A 16805-nucleotide genomic window follows, 5' to 3' on the forward strand; every position below is an offset into this window, starting at 1 on the left:
GAATCTATATTGTTTCAGAGAATTCAAAGGCAGAGTCTACAAAAGGCCAGGTAGCCTTTGGATTGCATCTTATTTTAAAGTGTAGCATCTAGTAAATTCCCAAGCAGTGTATCTCTAATTGAAGTTTCTCAAAGTCTTCGAGTATTGTAATCCATCATTCAAAATCAATAAAAGAGAGAAGTTTTTCAAATTGTTCCATATGAGTTTGTTTTATACCATTCTAAATATTCTGTGAGAGGAGAGGTTCATCTGAGGTTCTCCAAGGATCGAGAGACATTTTGCTCATGTTGAAAAGAGACCATTAAATAACATTGTTGCGTGAAAATCCAAAAATTCAAATTCGTATAAGAATTTGTGTATTCATCATAAAAGATATAGAATTTGCACAACAAACTTCATTTTCGCATTCAGAGAAAGCACACATCTATATTCCAAAAAGTTATACAATTTCTCACCATCATTCGTTCTACATACACCCATCCCAATAACAACTTTTTTGAAGGGCAACGGATTAACATTCATATGATAAAGATTAGCTACCATTACTCCACAATTTTAGAATTAAGGTCAACCCATTTCTTCGTATTTGTATATTTACGTTATTGACGAGAGATGTTTTACAAGCCAGATAATATATAGAACATGTAATTAAAGTAAATTTAAGACACACTAATTAATTGTTTTATGCTGATATAAATTTACTAAATATCAGGAAATATTATATTATTAAAATTATGTTTTTTTTCTAAATTTATATATATATATATATAATTAAAATTAAAATAAATATAAATTATTATATACATGAAATAAATTATAAAATTACACCATTTTACCAACAGAGGAAAATCAATCATTATGAATGGACACCATGATAATTTCGAAACGAGAAGGGGTGTCGCCATGAGTGTAGAAGGCAAGATGTCATAAATGTTCCATTCGAGCCGGTCAATTATACCATAAATGGAAGGAAATATGTCATAAATGTTCCATTCGATCCGGTGAATCATACTCTTTTAGAAAACTGGGCGCGTATAAATTGCTGAAAATAAATAATGACCTATGCTGTATATTCTTAGCATTGAATTTTGGTAAGTTAGTTATTTAAGGATGACCATATACTTAATTGAGCGGGAACTATATATTTTGGCAAACCAATAATTCAATGCAAATAAACGACACCAGGCTCATTTAAAGCACATATTTGTTGTGCAAATAAACGACAGCGATCCGGACAAAAAGATCCGATTAACGAAGCAACCTGAGCTTTAAGATTAAAATATAAATGTAGCCCTGGGGCTCTGACAAATACTGAAACTAGAGATACCTTCCTCTTATCTGGTGTGGAAGGCACCCACAATGGGAAAGAAGAAGGTGGAGGTGAAACTCATTGAAAACCCTACCAGTCGCCACTCAAGTTTCAACAAACGCAAGGGCGGTTTGCTTAAAAAAGCGTTTGAGCTTTCTGTTCTCTGTGATGTTGAAGTTGCCCTTATCATCTTCTCCGAAACCGGCAAGATTTACGAGTTTGCAAGCCATGACGAGTAAGTTGTTTTCTTCGCTTCATTTCGATTGCATTCTTTCTTCAATGCATTTTCTTGGTTGAATAAGGTTCCCATTTTATCAATACAATAAGCTTATTAAAAATGGCATCTACAGAGCTCTGTTTATCACAAATTTCATGATGGAATAGGTACTGCCCGTTGGGTCCAAATGGAGCAAAAATGTTTAAAAATTATGTGTAATTTGTGAGCACTTTACCTTCCGTAAAGGGCCTAAATTCAATCTGATGTAATGACAGAATTAGGGGTTTTTTCAGCTTTATGATAGATGAAAAAAATCGAATTTTTATAATAAACAGATAAATAAATCTATCATAAAAGTTAGTTAATATATGCAGACCAGTGTATGACGGGTAGTTGAGAGGGTCTAAGGCATCTCTGTTGCAGATGCTTGAAAGTTCGCTCTTGTGAGTCGCCGGTTTTGGAAACCGCCAAATGTTTGCTTCTCTGTCTTATTATTTTCCCCAGAGGCTATGCATCTTCCTCTGTTTTAACGTGATACAGGGATAACCCTCGTTTTCTTCTCTTGTCGGCTCCCTTACAGACGAAAATCCTATTTGAGATTGTTACAATAGAGCAGTTACTGCGTATTGCCAATAACTATTGGTATTTCATATTGGAAATGTCCAGTTTCCGGTCTCTCAGATTGCTATACCTGGAGGTTGCAGCTGATAATTTCTCGGCGACTTCAAAGTTAGAATTTCTAAAAATGAGTAGAATAAAAGAATATACATGGCGTTGTGTAGCTTACGGCTTAATGTGCAGTTTCCCTTTGTGATATTGGTAGTGTTTTAGTTGTTTTATGTCGTGCAGGATACGGAATAAAATGCTCTAATCGAATCTATTAAAGATTAGAGGTATTAAAGACATAAGCATGCTCCGACAAGTACTGTTATGAAAACAGCTAGTCCACATTTTTTTTGCGGCAATGGACCCGGGAAGACATTGGAGCGAGGGTGATTATATGTGATAATTAATATTTTCTAAACAACTAGACAATGACTAATCCTATTTATATGCAGTGAATAGAGTGAAGTAGATGAGTTGCTGAAGATGTTGACCCTGATATGTGTGAACAACTAAGTCTTGGGTTTTTCCCTTCATGGTTTAGGTTATGGTTTGCAGAAACACTCCTGTAAATCGCGATAAGCTTGGTTGAAGAACATATGTCTGCCTTAGATTTATGGTCCATGTTCAAACAGCTCTGGCCTTAAATATGGTGAATTATGATTTGCTATGATTTGCTGAACATGTCGCACTAGGGTTATCGATTAATTTGTTAAATAGGAGGGTATACAGATTAGTCTCAAGAAAATGCGTTTTCTCTATAATAATTTCAACCGCGGACATGATATAAGAAAACAGAACAAAATGGTAAAGTTGATAAAGGAGTTGTTATATATTCTCATTTTAAATTTAATTCTTAAGAATTATTATTTACGCATATTAATCGTCCTAATCATTTCTATGAAAGAGTACTTATTTGTTGTTAGCCGTTATTACTTATTAAAAAAATTATATTTAAATTTATTATAATTAATATAAATTAATTTAATTATATAAATTTTATATTAATTTATAATATTACTTACATGTATTATATGGTTACATCTAAGAATTTTGTGATCTATAATGTAGAAGAAAGTCTTTCGGATTAATCACATTTTTAGGATTTGGTCTACAGCGAAATCCTTAAAATGTGATTAATCCCAAATACTTTCTTCTATGTATTATACTCTTTTTTGTTAACTTTTTATTCGTTTTTCATATTGATTATGGTTCTTTTTATTAATGGCTAAGTAACATTCAGCCCAAACTAAATAACATTCTCCATTTTCTTGCACATTAAAAGCGGTACAAAATTAAGTTTATTGTTGTTTTTAATATATATTAAAAATATGCAATTTTCATAAAATATTATATATAATACAAAAGGTCTATTTTAAATTTTATTGGAAATGGTTTTTCTTTTTAAGATAGCGTAAAGCTAGAAAAAATAATGGAAAAATAAATATCTAAAATAAAGATAAATCATTTATAACATTTTGTACAAATATAAAGAATATGTATCTCATTTTCCAACTTAATGTGTTTAAATTCAAAATTTTAATTAAAAGGTTTATGTGACTATGTCCCATTGCACGTACTATGCCTTATTCAGGTGGTAGTGTAGGCTAGGTTTCAATGTTGGGTGTAGAATCTCCACAATACTTCTCTAGATGTTTTGGCCTTCAAAGCTTTGGTGGAGAATAGTTATCCTCGTTCTTGGCCTTCGCCTTCAAATCTTTGGTGGAGAATAGTTATCCTCGTTCTTTGCGTTGGCCTTCATAGCTTGGACATAGAACAATTATCCTCATTCATGACCTTGTGTAGCAAATTTGTGAAGAAAATAGTTGACATTATGTAGGTTAATGTTGATGCCAATCCATTGGGGGATATGGGCTAGTGTCCAGTGCTCAGTCATTCTTTTTACTTTGGCCCTCACTAACTAGGTTGAAAATAAATAGTGTCCCGAGACTAAAGGGATCATTTCTTCCTCATTGTGTGGTAACTAGGTCTTCGTCTTTTTTGTGTAGAGAGAAAGAAGATAGAGATTTTATTTATCATAATTTTACATATTTCATGGGAAATCAAGGCCCTTTATCTAAACAGGTGGAACCCTAATTTTTAACCCTGAGAATGAAATTCCTTTAATGGTTTCATTGTGGGTGAAGCTTCCATGTTTCCCTCTCCACTGCCAGAATGATAAGACCTTCAAAAGTATTAGAAAAAGAATCACCCTAGCAAAGTACATTGATTGGGCCAAGCCACATGAAGGAATGAAAGCCTATGCACGGATTTGTGTAGAAGTTAATTTGGAAAAATGACTTTTTGAACTAGTGGACTTAGACCTTGATAGTTGGTCCTTCCTGCAAAAGGTTGATTATGATGATCTTCTATTGAAATGTAAAATCTGCCATGAATGAGGACATCTTGCAAGATATTTCCCTCACATGTAGGCCCCTAGAAAACAAGAATAAGAGGGAGAAAAATGGCAATAGTGAAAGTGATGTAGAGGGATTAATAGGCAAACAATTGGTGGAAAGGCTCTCTTTAAATGCCATGAGGAATGACCCAAAGCAAATACTTCTTTTGTTCTGGAAAACCTAGAAGGAGGAGGAGAAAATAAAATAAAAAATAATGAGGGAGATCAAGTCCATACTAAAGAAGTACCAACTCCTATAGTTGTCCTCAATTGAATTCCTCTTCTAGATGAAACTCTATTTGAAGCAAAGGGGGAATCTACTAAGGATGAAAATTTTCTTTCCCCTTGAATCCTTATAAATTCTCAGGCCCCTTTCTTTGTTAATTTTATAGATGAAAGGTCTGAAAGAGATTGAGGTATGAAAAATTCCAATGAAAGTTGGTAGAAAAGTTAATAGGGAAATCTCTAGTACCAACATAAAAATGGACAAGGAGCTTTGAACACAACCCACCCTGGAAATATCCTTTAAGGGTTAGCCAAGGATGACAAGAAAAGGAAGTGGTTCCAATCTAGTTGAAGGGGGAACCGAAAAAAATACCAAAAAATTATGAAAATTGTCCATTTGAACTACAAAGGGTTAGTGCGCATTGAAAACTTATTAGAAGTTTGAAGTTTATTAATGCAAGAAAAGATCCTAATTATTCTCCTACAAGAGAAAAGGTTGGCGTAAATGAATCTCTCCAAAAGAGTAATAAAATATGGAGAACAAGTCATGCTTTGATGATATGATTTTATGGGGCAGTGAGAGGATTGTGTACTCTATGGTTAGCTGTAGTCTTCAAATTAATTTCATGGGAGTGGACACATATTCCCAATAATAGGTTGTGTTATTAATATTATAAATGTTTAAGGTCCTATATCTCATAGGAAAGGTCTCAATGTTGGAATTCCTTAATCAATAATTAGACCTCACAGTTTAGAAGTAAATGCATTAACAATGGGGATTTAAATGTCACCATTCATCCCTAAGAGATAAAAGTGTGGAGAATTGTTCGGGATTCATTTCTGAGAAGTTTGAAGATCTTTTGACTTCCCATGAACTAGTTTATTATCATTCGAAGCATGAAAAGTACACTTGTAATAGTTAGAGAATCGGGCCTAGTTACATTGTTGCTAGGATAGACATATTTTTTTAATCAACAACTACTTGACTAGACACTTTCCTTCTCTTTGGATATTTTGGTATTGGAGGGTTTCAAATTATAAGGTGATCCAACTCTTTCTCAATCCTCATTAAGGTTATGGACCCCTCCCCCTACATTTCATCCCCGAAGGAATGAGATCCTTGGGAGTATGTGATGTAGTCTCCTGGGGATGGAGAATATGGGTCTTCGGATTCCTTGTCTTCATTTAAGAACAAAAGATCAAATTTGTAAAAAATAGCATTAAAGGCTTACGTCAAGGAAAATAAAAAAGATAGAATTGTGAGAGTATGTCTCCATCAACAACATCTACAGATTCGTCACAAAAGATTGGAGAATGAACATATCGTAGATGACATCTTATTAGAAAAAACTTAAGGGTTTAGTTTGTTGCAAAAGGATCTATAGGATGAAAAACTATGATGATTAAAATATAGAGGCCTTTCAAGGGAGGATAGGTTGGCTTATATCTCTTTATTCTTTCAAAATAGTATAATGAGTTGTTGCATTTATAGGGGAATAGGTTTGTCAAGCAAATTGCTCGATGGAATTTGATAAGCCCTTTAATCAAGCAATTTCTTAGGAGGCTTTTATCATTTTTGTTGGCATATAATAAATTATATCTATTATATGTGGACTTTGTTTTTATGTATCAAGGGATGTTAGGTAGGATTAAGTCCTTCATTGTTCTTATTTCAAAAGAGTTCAATCTTTCTTTTTTCCAGACTTTTTTCTTCTGTGTTACGTTTCCTGTAAAATAATATTATTTCTAAAATCATTGCAGGTTTCCTCAAGTCCTTTCTCCCTAATCTCATCTTAGAAAACCAAAATTGTAGATAACATTAATTTAGTTCAAGAGATCTAAACAAGGAAAGGGAATTATTATAAAGTTGTACGTAGGCAATCCCTTTGAGGGAGTAAACAATCAATTCCTTTTCCATGTTACGAGGCACATTGGATTTCATGATTTTTCATAAGCTGGATTGTAGCTTGCATATCACGCCCATAGATTCTTCTTCTGGTTAATGGGAGGCCTGCTGGCTTTTTCTAAAGCATCTTTTCCCTTATATATTTATCTCAGTCCCATCTCAGTCCCAGAGATTGGAATATGAACGAGGAAATGGAGCTTGCTGAGGTATCCGATTCTCAGGGGGAGTAAGAAGCATTAGTAACTCTGACTCTGCTGGTGATACTTAGTGGGAGGTGATTTAAATAAAAAATGCTGTAAGTTAAAAACGTGGTGGACAAGTTTGTGAAAGCCTCCAATTGTATGATAAAAATGGGAGAAATTCAGTTATACACATCGAATGTAGGTAAATTAATTCAAGTCCATCTTCTCCGGGTTCATGGTCTCTATGTTTTGGAGGTTTGTTGATAATTTAAATATCTAGCTACGCCTATTTCTCTCAAACCCTTTCATCATTAGTCCTGGGAATCTTTTTTATTGAAGTTCCAGTTAAAATATCCTCAATGTGGAGCTCTCCGGCTAAACCCAGTATGGAGGGTAATCATCATCAACGACGTGCTCTCAGATTTCCCAGTTTTCAGCTTTTCTGGTCCCTATAAGGCTGATATCATAAATGGCTCAGGAGTTTCATAAATTCTTATGGCAAGGAGGCAAGTCGGGTACGAAAAAATTCCATGAAGCGAAGTTGGTAGTGGTAAAATCTGTTCGACTGTTTGTAACGGAAAATGTGTACTTGGACGAGCTGGATTTTCCATGGGAGGTCGCTTTGAGCGATTAAGGACGGCGATTTCATTTTTATTGTTGATCCGGACAAACAGTGTGTAACCCTAGGTTTTCAGTAGAGAAGCTGACATGAGATGAACGAAGCAACCGGACCGTTACGATTATAATATAAATCTAGCTCCGGGGCTACGACTAACACTGAAAATAGAGATACCTACCTCTTATCTTGTGTTGAAGGCAGCCAAAATGGGAAAGAAGATAGTGGAGCTGAAACGCATTCAGAACCCTACCAGCCGTCATTCTACTTTCTACAAACGCAAGGGTCTAGCTGTTTAAAATTTAATTTTAATTTGCGAGCACTTTACAGTCTGATGTATTTACAGAGCTAGGCAGTCTTAGGTTTTTCTGAGCTTAGGCAGTCATAGGAAAAAATCGAATATTTAGAATAAAGAGATAAAATAAATGTAGGTTAAAACTTAAAGTATATGGTGGAAAAATAAAATGTCGTGAAACCTTTCTGGCGACCTAAAAATTGAGGGTAACATTTGTTGCTGCTCACTGCAATCAGATGCTGAAATTTCTGCCAACGGCATGCTTGAATCTCTGTTGAAGATGCTTGAAAGTTCGCTGATTTTTCATTTTTATATGCAAATCACGTTACTCTTGAGAGTCATTAGTTTTGGAAACCGCCGACTGTTTGCTCCTCTGTCTTATCATTTCCCTTCTGTTTTCCGGTGATAAAGGGATAACACTCGTTTTCATCTCAGGGCTCCTCTCTTACAAAGCAACTTGTTAGACTATAACATTGATTGCGTACTGCCAATAACTGTTGGTATTACATATTGCCAATGTCCAGTTTCTCGTCTTTGATATCGGTATATCTGGAGGTTGCACGTCTTTGATATCGCTATACGTGGAGGTTGCAGCTGATAATCTCTCGTGAATATTAAAGTTAGAATTTGTAAGCAGGACTGGGTTAAGAGAATAAGTATGGCGTTGTATAGCTTAGGGATTAAGAGGTCGTTTCACTTTGTGATGTTGGTAGCGTTTTACTTGTTTTATTTCGTCCAGGATGAAGAATGTAATTCTCTAATGGAATCTGTAAAAGATGAGGTCTTAGTCCACAATTCTTTTATGGCAATGGATCGGGGAAGACATCAGAGCGATGGAGATCATATACCATAATTAATCCTTTCTGACCAACCAGAACAAAAGAGTGATCCTAGCTATCTGAACTGAATAGAGTGAAGTCGATGAGTTGCCCAAGTTTTTTACCCTGAAATTTTTGATGAAATATGTCTTTGAATTTTCCCTTCCTGATTTAGGTTATGGTTTGCAGAAATATTCTGAGAAATCGTGTTAAGCATGGTTGAACAACATACGCATGGCTAAGATTTATGGTGCAATAGGGTTAGATTATAATTGGTTGAATAAGAGGGTACAAATTCCGTGTCAAGAAATTGAATATTCTCTCTAACAAATTCAGCCACGGAAATGATACAAGGAAAACAGAACGTAAAGTTGGTCGAGTAGTTCTTGAATATTCTCTCTAACAAATTCAGGCACGGAAATGATACAAGGAAAACAGAACGGAAAGTTTGTCCAGTAGTTGTTATATATTAGCATTTTAAATTAATTGGTTCATAAGTGTATATATATGAATTTCAGAGGTTTGTTGATTTTTTGTTTAATCCAGGGTCTAGATTGATTTTTAAAGTAATGTGGTCATTACATGTTTTTTATTAATGTTTATCAATGGATGTAGTGTATTAAAGAGTTCGCTAGATTGCATTGACTTTTAATAAATTAAAAAAATTAGATCCTTCTACCAATTTCCTAGAGATTTGAGATTACTCTAATTTTAATAAGTTCCTCTATGTTGAGATTATTCCAATGGTAATAAGTTCCTCATTATTATTTATAACATTCATTTATATATAAGCAAATTTAATTTAGAAAAATGGTCATTACTTTTAATAAGTTTAAAAAATTAGATTCGTGCCAAGTGGCTCCCACCCACCAATTTCCTAGGGACTTGAAATTATTCCAATTCTATAAGTTCAATTCTAATAAGTTCTTCAATATTATTTATAACACTCATTTATAGATAAGAAAATTTTATTTAACAAAATGGTTCATTACTTTTAATAAATTTAAGAAATTAGATGCATGCCAAGTGGCTCCCCGCCCACCAATTTCCTAGGGATTTGACATTATTCCAATTCGAATAAGTTCCTCCATGTTGAGATTACTTCAATTCTAATAAGTTCCTCATTATTATTTATAACATGCATTTATATATAAGCAAAATTCATTTAGCAAAATTCTCAATTATTTTTAATAAATTAAAAAAAACATATTCGTGCCACATGGTTCCCCACCAACCAATTTATTAGGGATTTGAGACTATTCCAATTGTGATAAGTTCCTCATAATTATTTTATAACATTCATTTAAACATAACAAAATATATAAAAAGGTATTTTCCTACGTCTTCATCATGGTGCAAATAAATTCCATCCATTGTGGCTTTAAGATATCCCATTAGGGATTTGAGATTATTCCAATTGTAATAAGTTCCTACATGATAAGTTCCTCATTATTATTTATAACATTAATTTAAATACAAGAAAATATATAAAAAGGTATTTTCCTATGTCTTCCGTATGGTGCAAATAAATTTCATCCATTGTGGCGCTAAGATATCCCTCAACATGTTGGAAGATATTGCCTACTCTAATCTCTTTCTCTTGCTAGAAGAATGTGGTTTACAAGTTGTGAATGCTACGTCTTCTTTGATTAATATCAAATTTTTACATACCATATATAACAAGGTATTTTCCTATAATCATGGAAACAATTTACTTCCATGTATGCTTTACTAGTATTTGAACATACATATATTTGTACATTGCCACAAGTGCTTGATAGTGGAAAATTTAACGTTGAGAAGCTCTATTAGAAGTTTGGGCATTTGATATTGGATCATGAGGCTGACTTACGGGACCTTGACTCTCGAGAGGAATATGTATCGTCACACAAATGAGGAGTACAAGGTTTGACGAACTTATTCCATGAATCTCCAGAATATCAATTATGTATTTAGTATAAATTTAGTAACTGAGTGTGATTTATATCTTAATGATTTGAAGGAGTGTTCTATGAAAGATTGCTTTACTTTTCAAATACAAATGTATAAAAGTAGCACTATTATGGATGTGGTCAGACCTAGGTTTTTAATGTAGGTTTAGCGTAGAATTGGGTAAAGTAGTATGAATCATGACTTTGTGCTCTAAAATTAATTAGCAATAATTCAATAAGAAAATTTTAAATTGCAAGCTAATCTTATTAGTTTTTTTTTTAAATATCAATACTGATCTATTTTAATAAAAAATCTAATAAGTGTTTCAACTGATATAATTCTTCCTATCTATTTTTTTTTAAAATGAAAAATTTGAAAAAAAATGTTTGCATCCCAAAGATATAATTGAAAAAAAATATAGCCAATATATAAAATAATAACATTATTTGAAATGCTTAAAAACATTTTAACCATGAAATTGTATTTCTTTTCATTGTACATATTAGTTGTCATTGAAATATTTTACTTAATATGGTATTGAAATATTTTACTTATGAAGTACATTGTTTGTACTAATAGGATAAGTTCCTCCATGATTAATAAATTAAGAAATTTAGAAATTATGGTTGATGTTTCAAAATCTATTTTTATTTTTAAAATTTGAAATGCATTATATTGTGAATTGATTATAAGTAAAATAGATGAAGTAAAAATATAAATTTGGTTTTTTTGTTTGTTAATTTGATCAAATATATCATACATTAAAAAATTGTAAATTTATACATTTAGAATTCCATCAATAATGATTCAAATGATATATTTTTAAAAAATTTAATATATTCAAATGAGATTATAGTAATGAATTTATGAATTTACAAATTTTTGTTTCGTTTCATTTATTTTATATGAATTTATTTTTGAAAAAGTCATTATCTACTACTCTTTTGTTCTTAAGATTTTAAACTATATTTTGAATTTTTTCATTAAAAAATCCTATAAAATAAGACTTTATAGGGTTTATTAATCTAAGGCTTCATATTCCTAGTATATAATATTATTCATAGGGTTTATAATATTAATATTTAGGATTAATATAAATCCATTGGGTTTATAATCATGGTCAACCATGGTCCAATGTCATGTTGCGATAAAGATTTTCTTAATATAAAAATCAACCAATGTCGCATTATGACAAGCATTGTCTCAATATGAAAATCAACCATGGTCAACCATGTTCTAACAATGCTATGTGACAAAGGTTGTCTCAACCATGGTTAAACATGGTCAACCATGGTTAAACATGGCCAACCATGGTCAAACATCGTCAATCATGGTCAACCATGGTCAATAACCATTGTCACATTGTGACAAAGGCTGTATCTTGGTCCAATGGCACATTGTCACAACCATGGTTATCCATGGTCAACTATGGTCCAACCTCACATTGTCACACAGATTGTCTCGATATGGAGATCAACCATGGTCAACGATTATCAATGATTTTCCAACGTCGTATTTGGAAAAGCATTGTGTCAATATGAAAATCAATCATGGTCAACCATATTCCAATGTCACATTGTGACAAAGATTTATCTTAGGGTTTATATTCCTTGGGTTTATAATATTTATCCCTTGGGCTTATATTATTCCCTTAGGTTTATTATTGCCTTGGGTTTATAATATTTAAATTAGGGTTTATGTACATTGGGTTTATAATATTTATTTTATGGTTTATATACCTTGGGTTTATAATATTAATCCTTTAGGTTTAATATTATTCCCCTAGTTTTATGTTACCAATCCATTGGGTTTTTAATCCCTTGGGTTTTTGGTATTAATCCCTTGGGTTTATAATATCAATCCCTTGGGTTTAATATTATTCTCTTGGGTTTATAATACCTTTGGGTTCAATCATGGTCAAACATACTCAATAACCATGGTCAACAATGGTCACATTGTGACAAATATTATCTCTTGATCCAACGTCATATTGTCACAACCATAGTCCAAAGTCACATTGTGACAAACATTGTCTCAATATGTAGATCAAGCATAGTCAACGATGGTCAGACATTGTCCAACATCACATTTGACAAACATTGTCTCAAAAAGAAAATGGATCACAGTCAACCATATTCCAACATCAGATTGTGACAAATCACTTGGGTTTAATATTATTCCCTTGGGTTTATAACCCGTTGGGTTTATTGTTACCTTGGTTTTATAGTATTTATCTTAGGGTTTATATACCTTTGGTTTATAATATTAATACTTTAGGTTTAATATTATTCCATTGTGTTTATATTATCAATATATTAGGTTTTTAATCCCTTAGGTTTTTAGTATTAATCCCTTGGGTTTAATATTATTCCCTTGGGTTTATAATACATTTTGATTTTAGAATTAATCCCTTAGGTTTATTATTCCATTCAGTGTATAATACCAATCCCTTGGGTTTATTTTCTTCATATTCCTAGGGTATAATATTACTCGTAATATTTATAATATTAATCTTAAGGTTTAATATAAATCCTTTAGGTTTACAATCATGGTCATCTATGGTCAACAATGGTTCAATGTCACAACATGCCAAAGATTGTCTCAATATGAAAATCAACCATAATCAACCATGGTTAACTATGGTCCAACATCATATTTTGACAAACATTGTTAAGGTTTATAACATTAAACCCAATCACATTACATCATTAGGGTTTATAACATTTATCTTAGGATTTATATTCCTTGGGTTTATAACATTTATCCCTTGGGTTATCTAAATTGTTTTTCTAAATGTATTATCACCATTATAAGCCCGACATATTTTTCATTTTTCATTAATTCCACATACACACACACACATCTATATAATTTTCTATGTAAAAGCATGCTCAATTATAACTAGATTTTATGTGATTTTGATAAAACATTATATATAATAAAGAATGTCTATTTTAAATTTTAGTTTTTACCTTTTTTCACTATAGTATAAAATTGAAATAATTAATAGAAAATAAAATATTGAACATGAAAATAAATTATTTTTATTATTTTATACAAGTTTAATTGTAAAGAATATTTTTTAAATTAAAACCTTTAATAGACAGTGTTTATGCAACTCTATCACCTTGTTCTTAATCTCTTATATCCCATGCATTCATAATAACTTTTGTTCTTCCTAATTCAACTGGTAGTGCAAGCTCCTTTTGTCCTTGCTTGGAGTCAATATGGCTTCCATTGTGGGGTGGGAGATCTCTTCATGGCTTCACTAGATGCTTTGGCTCTCAAAGATTTGTTGGTGAATAGTCATCGTAGTCCATGGCGTTACCCCAACAAATTTGTGAAAGAACTAAATGACATTTTGTATTTTAATGTGAATGTCCACCCATTGGGGGATATGGGGTTGCTTATGTGAAATTGAGTTTATTGGTTCATTTTTTTTCCTTTGGCCCTCCCCCACTTAAGGACTACCCAGGTTGAATGTAACTAGTGTCCCAAGGCCAAAGAGAACATTTCTCCATCATTTTGTGGTAAGGGTTTATTTTCCTTTTGCTCTGAAGAGAAAGAATATAGAGATCTAATTTTTCGTATTGCTCCATATTTTATAGGAACTTAGGGGATTTATTTGAATAGATGGAACCTTGATGTTTGAACCTAAGAATGACATTCATTTTTTCATTTGAATGCGAGTGAAGCTTCCATATTTCCCTCTCCATCGGTAGAATGATGCAACCTCTAGAATTATTACAAACGCCCTAGAAAAGTAAATCAATTTGGACAAGGCACATGAGGGAATGCAAGACTATGCATAGATTTGTGGATATGTTGAGCTCGAAAAAGGATTTTTGGAACTAGTACAAATAAAACTTAACAATTGGTCCTTCTAGAAAAAAGGTTGCTTATGATCATGTTCTATTGAAATGAAAAATGTGCCATGAATGAGGACATTTTACAAGATATTTCCCTCATGTAAAGACCCAGAGAAGAAACAATAAGAGGGAGAAAAATAGTAGTAGCCAGAGCAACATAGATGGACTAATAAGAAATTAGTTGGTGGAAACTAATAAGTCACGAGTTACAGAGAAGTCTCTAGTTTCACCAAATGCCCTATTAAAATGTTAGGCATCTTCCTCCTCTAAATCCCACGATGAATGAACCTAAGTAAATAGTTTTTTTATGTTATAAAACCTAGAAGAGGAAGGAGAGAGAAAATGAGGAAGATGAAGTTATCACTGATGAAGTTCCAACTCCAAACAATACCATGGATGAAATGTCTCTTCTAGAGGACATTCCAATCGAAGTGGAAAGGGAATCTTAAAAGGAGGATGTTTTTATTTCCCCTTCAATCCTAAGAAAATCTGAAGGCCATTATGTTGTGGATTTTGTAGATGAAATTTCTAAAGGGAAAATTATGACAGATACTAAGGAAAGAAAAATTGCAACGAAAGTTGATAGAACCGTGACTAGAGAAATTTATAGTGCCAAAACTAAAAAGAAGAAGGAGCTTGAAACACAATCCACGACGAATGTCTATTTATAGGTTTGGTCAAGGTACAAGGAAGGGAAGTGGTTCTGGCCGAAGTGAAGGTGGAACTCAAAAAATTACTAGAAAATGATGAAATAATTTCTTGTAATGACGTGGGGTTAGAGCTCAAGAAGAAATTGTTAAAAGTTTAAATTCTATTAAAGGCATAAAAAACCCAAATTATTCTCCTCCAAGAGAAAAATTTATGGGTAAATGAATCCCTCCAAAAGAGTAATATAGTATGGAGAATAATTTAAGCTTTGATGATACAATTCCATGGGCATTGAGTGGATTGTGTACTCTTTAGTTAGGTGGAGTGTTCAAATTAATTTCAGAGATGTGGACACAACAATGGATGGTTACTTGCTCTAAGCCTAAAAAACATGAGTCCTAGGATTCATTGTGTTCATCTTGAGGCAAAAGATAAAATTTGAAAAAATAACATTAATGAGATGGATAAAGAAAACTCAAAAGGATATAAGTGAGGAGGTATATCTCCATCATCAACATCTAGAGTTTCTTCAAAAAATATTTGAGATTGAGCATATTGTAGATAACCTCCTATAAGAAGAAACTTATGAGTTTAGCTCGCTGCAAAAGGATCTATAAGATCAAGAAATATGGTGAGTAAAATATAGAGGCAAATGGTTGAAGGCAAGAGATCAAAATATTAAAAACTTCAACAATAGTCCAAGACGATGTAATGGATGAACAATATTAAGACCATTATATTATATAGGGTCATGGTGGAAACTTATGGAAAAATAAAAGTGGTGTGTCATGATTACATAACCAATTTTTATAAGGACCCTCAAATTAGAAACAATTGAAAATGGAGTATATGTTGGCTCATGTCCCTTTATTTCTTTCGAGAGAAGGTAATGAGCTCTTATTTTGATCAATGTTAGAGGAATAGGTTTGGGAAGTAGTCTTCTCAATATAATAAGTTAGATCCCTTGGCTCAAGCAGTTTCTCAGCAACATTTTCTCATTATTATAGGCATATAATAAAGTATGATCTCTATTTGATGGTGGAATATGTTTTAAAGTGTCACAAGATGAGAGTTGGGATCAACTCATCCTTCATTGGTATCATTCAAAAATAGTTCATTCCATCCTCCTTCTCAAGAATTTTTTCCATCTCTCTTTGTAATTCCTGCTATAAAATTATTCCTAAAATCATTGCATGTTTCCACAAGCCCCTTCTCTCTAACCTCATCAAATAAAAGGAAGGAGGTTTGGGTGAAAGTACCAAATTGTAGATAACATAATTTTAGTTCAGGAAATCTAAGCAAGAAAGGGGAATTATTAGAATGTTGTACATGGGTAATGCCTTGTTTGAGTCAAAGATCATTTTTTTTATTATGTTATGAAGAAATTTGGGTTTGATGGTTCTCTGATAGGTTCGATTGTAGCTTGCATATAAGGCCCATGGTTTTCTCCTCTACTTAATGGGAGGCCTTTTGGATCTTTTAAAGCATCAAGAGGCATAACATAGGGGGACCCTCTTTACACTTATATGTTTATCTTAGTCCTCGAGTGCTTAAGTGGGATATTGGAATGTGAATGAAGTATTGGAGATTTCCTAGGTATTTGATTCTCAAGGGGCATGAAAATCATTAGTAATCCCCAATTTCCTCATGATACCTTTCTACATGGAGCTACATAAGTAATAATCATTGCAAGGCTTAAAATGGTGATAGACAAGTTTGTGAAAGCCTAAAAAGGTCTACTGAAAATGGGAAAATTTCTAGTTATATGCTCATAATGTAAGTAAATT

At 32.6% G+C, this 16805-nt stretch overlaps 1 protein-coding gene across 1 annotated transcript in view; it reads left to right on the forward strand.

Annotated features, from left to right (window-relative positions):
- Positions 1 to 1196: 1196 nt before the first annotated feature.
- LOC149182511 (protein VERNALIZATION 1-like) overlaps positions 1197 to 16805 on the forward strand; it is a 123284-nt gene continuing 107675 nt past the window's right edge. Inside the window, exon 1 of the mRNA XM_089418554.1 lies at positions 1197 to 1544. Coding sequence (XP_089274680.1) covers positions 1360 to 1544 — 185 coding nt within the window. The 5' untranslated portion in view covers positions 1197 to 1359. The remainder of the gene's footprint in view (positions 1545 to 16805) is intronic.

The sequence above is a fragment of the Pinus tabuliformis genome, chromosome 3_2 (genome assembly GCF_031772625.1).
Source record: "Pinus tabuliformis cultivar Carrire ecotype Pingquan chromosome 3_2, CPIR1, whole genome shotgun sequence".
Lineage (NCBI taxonomy): Eukaryota > Viridiplantae > Streptophyta > Pinopsida > Pinales > Pinaceae > Pinus > Pinus tabuliformis.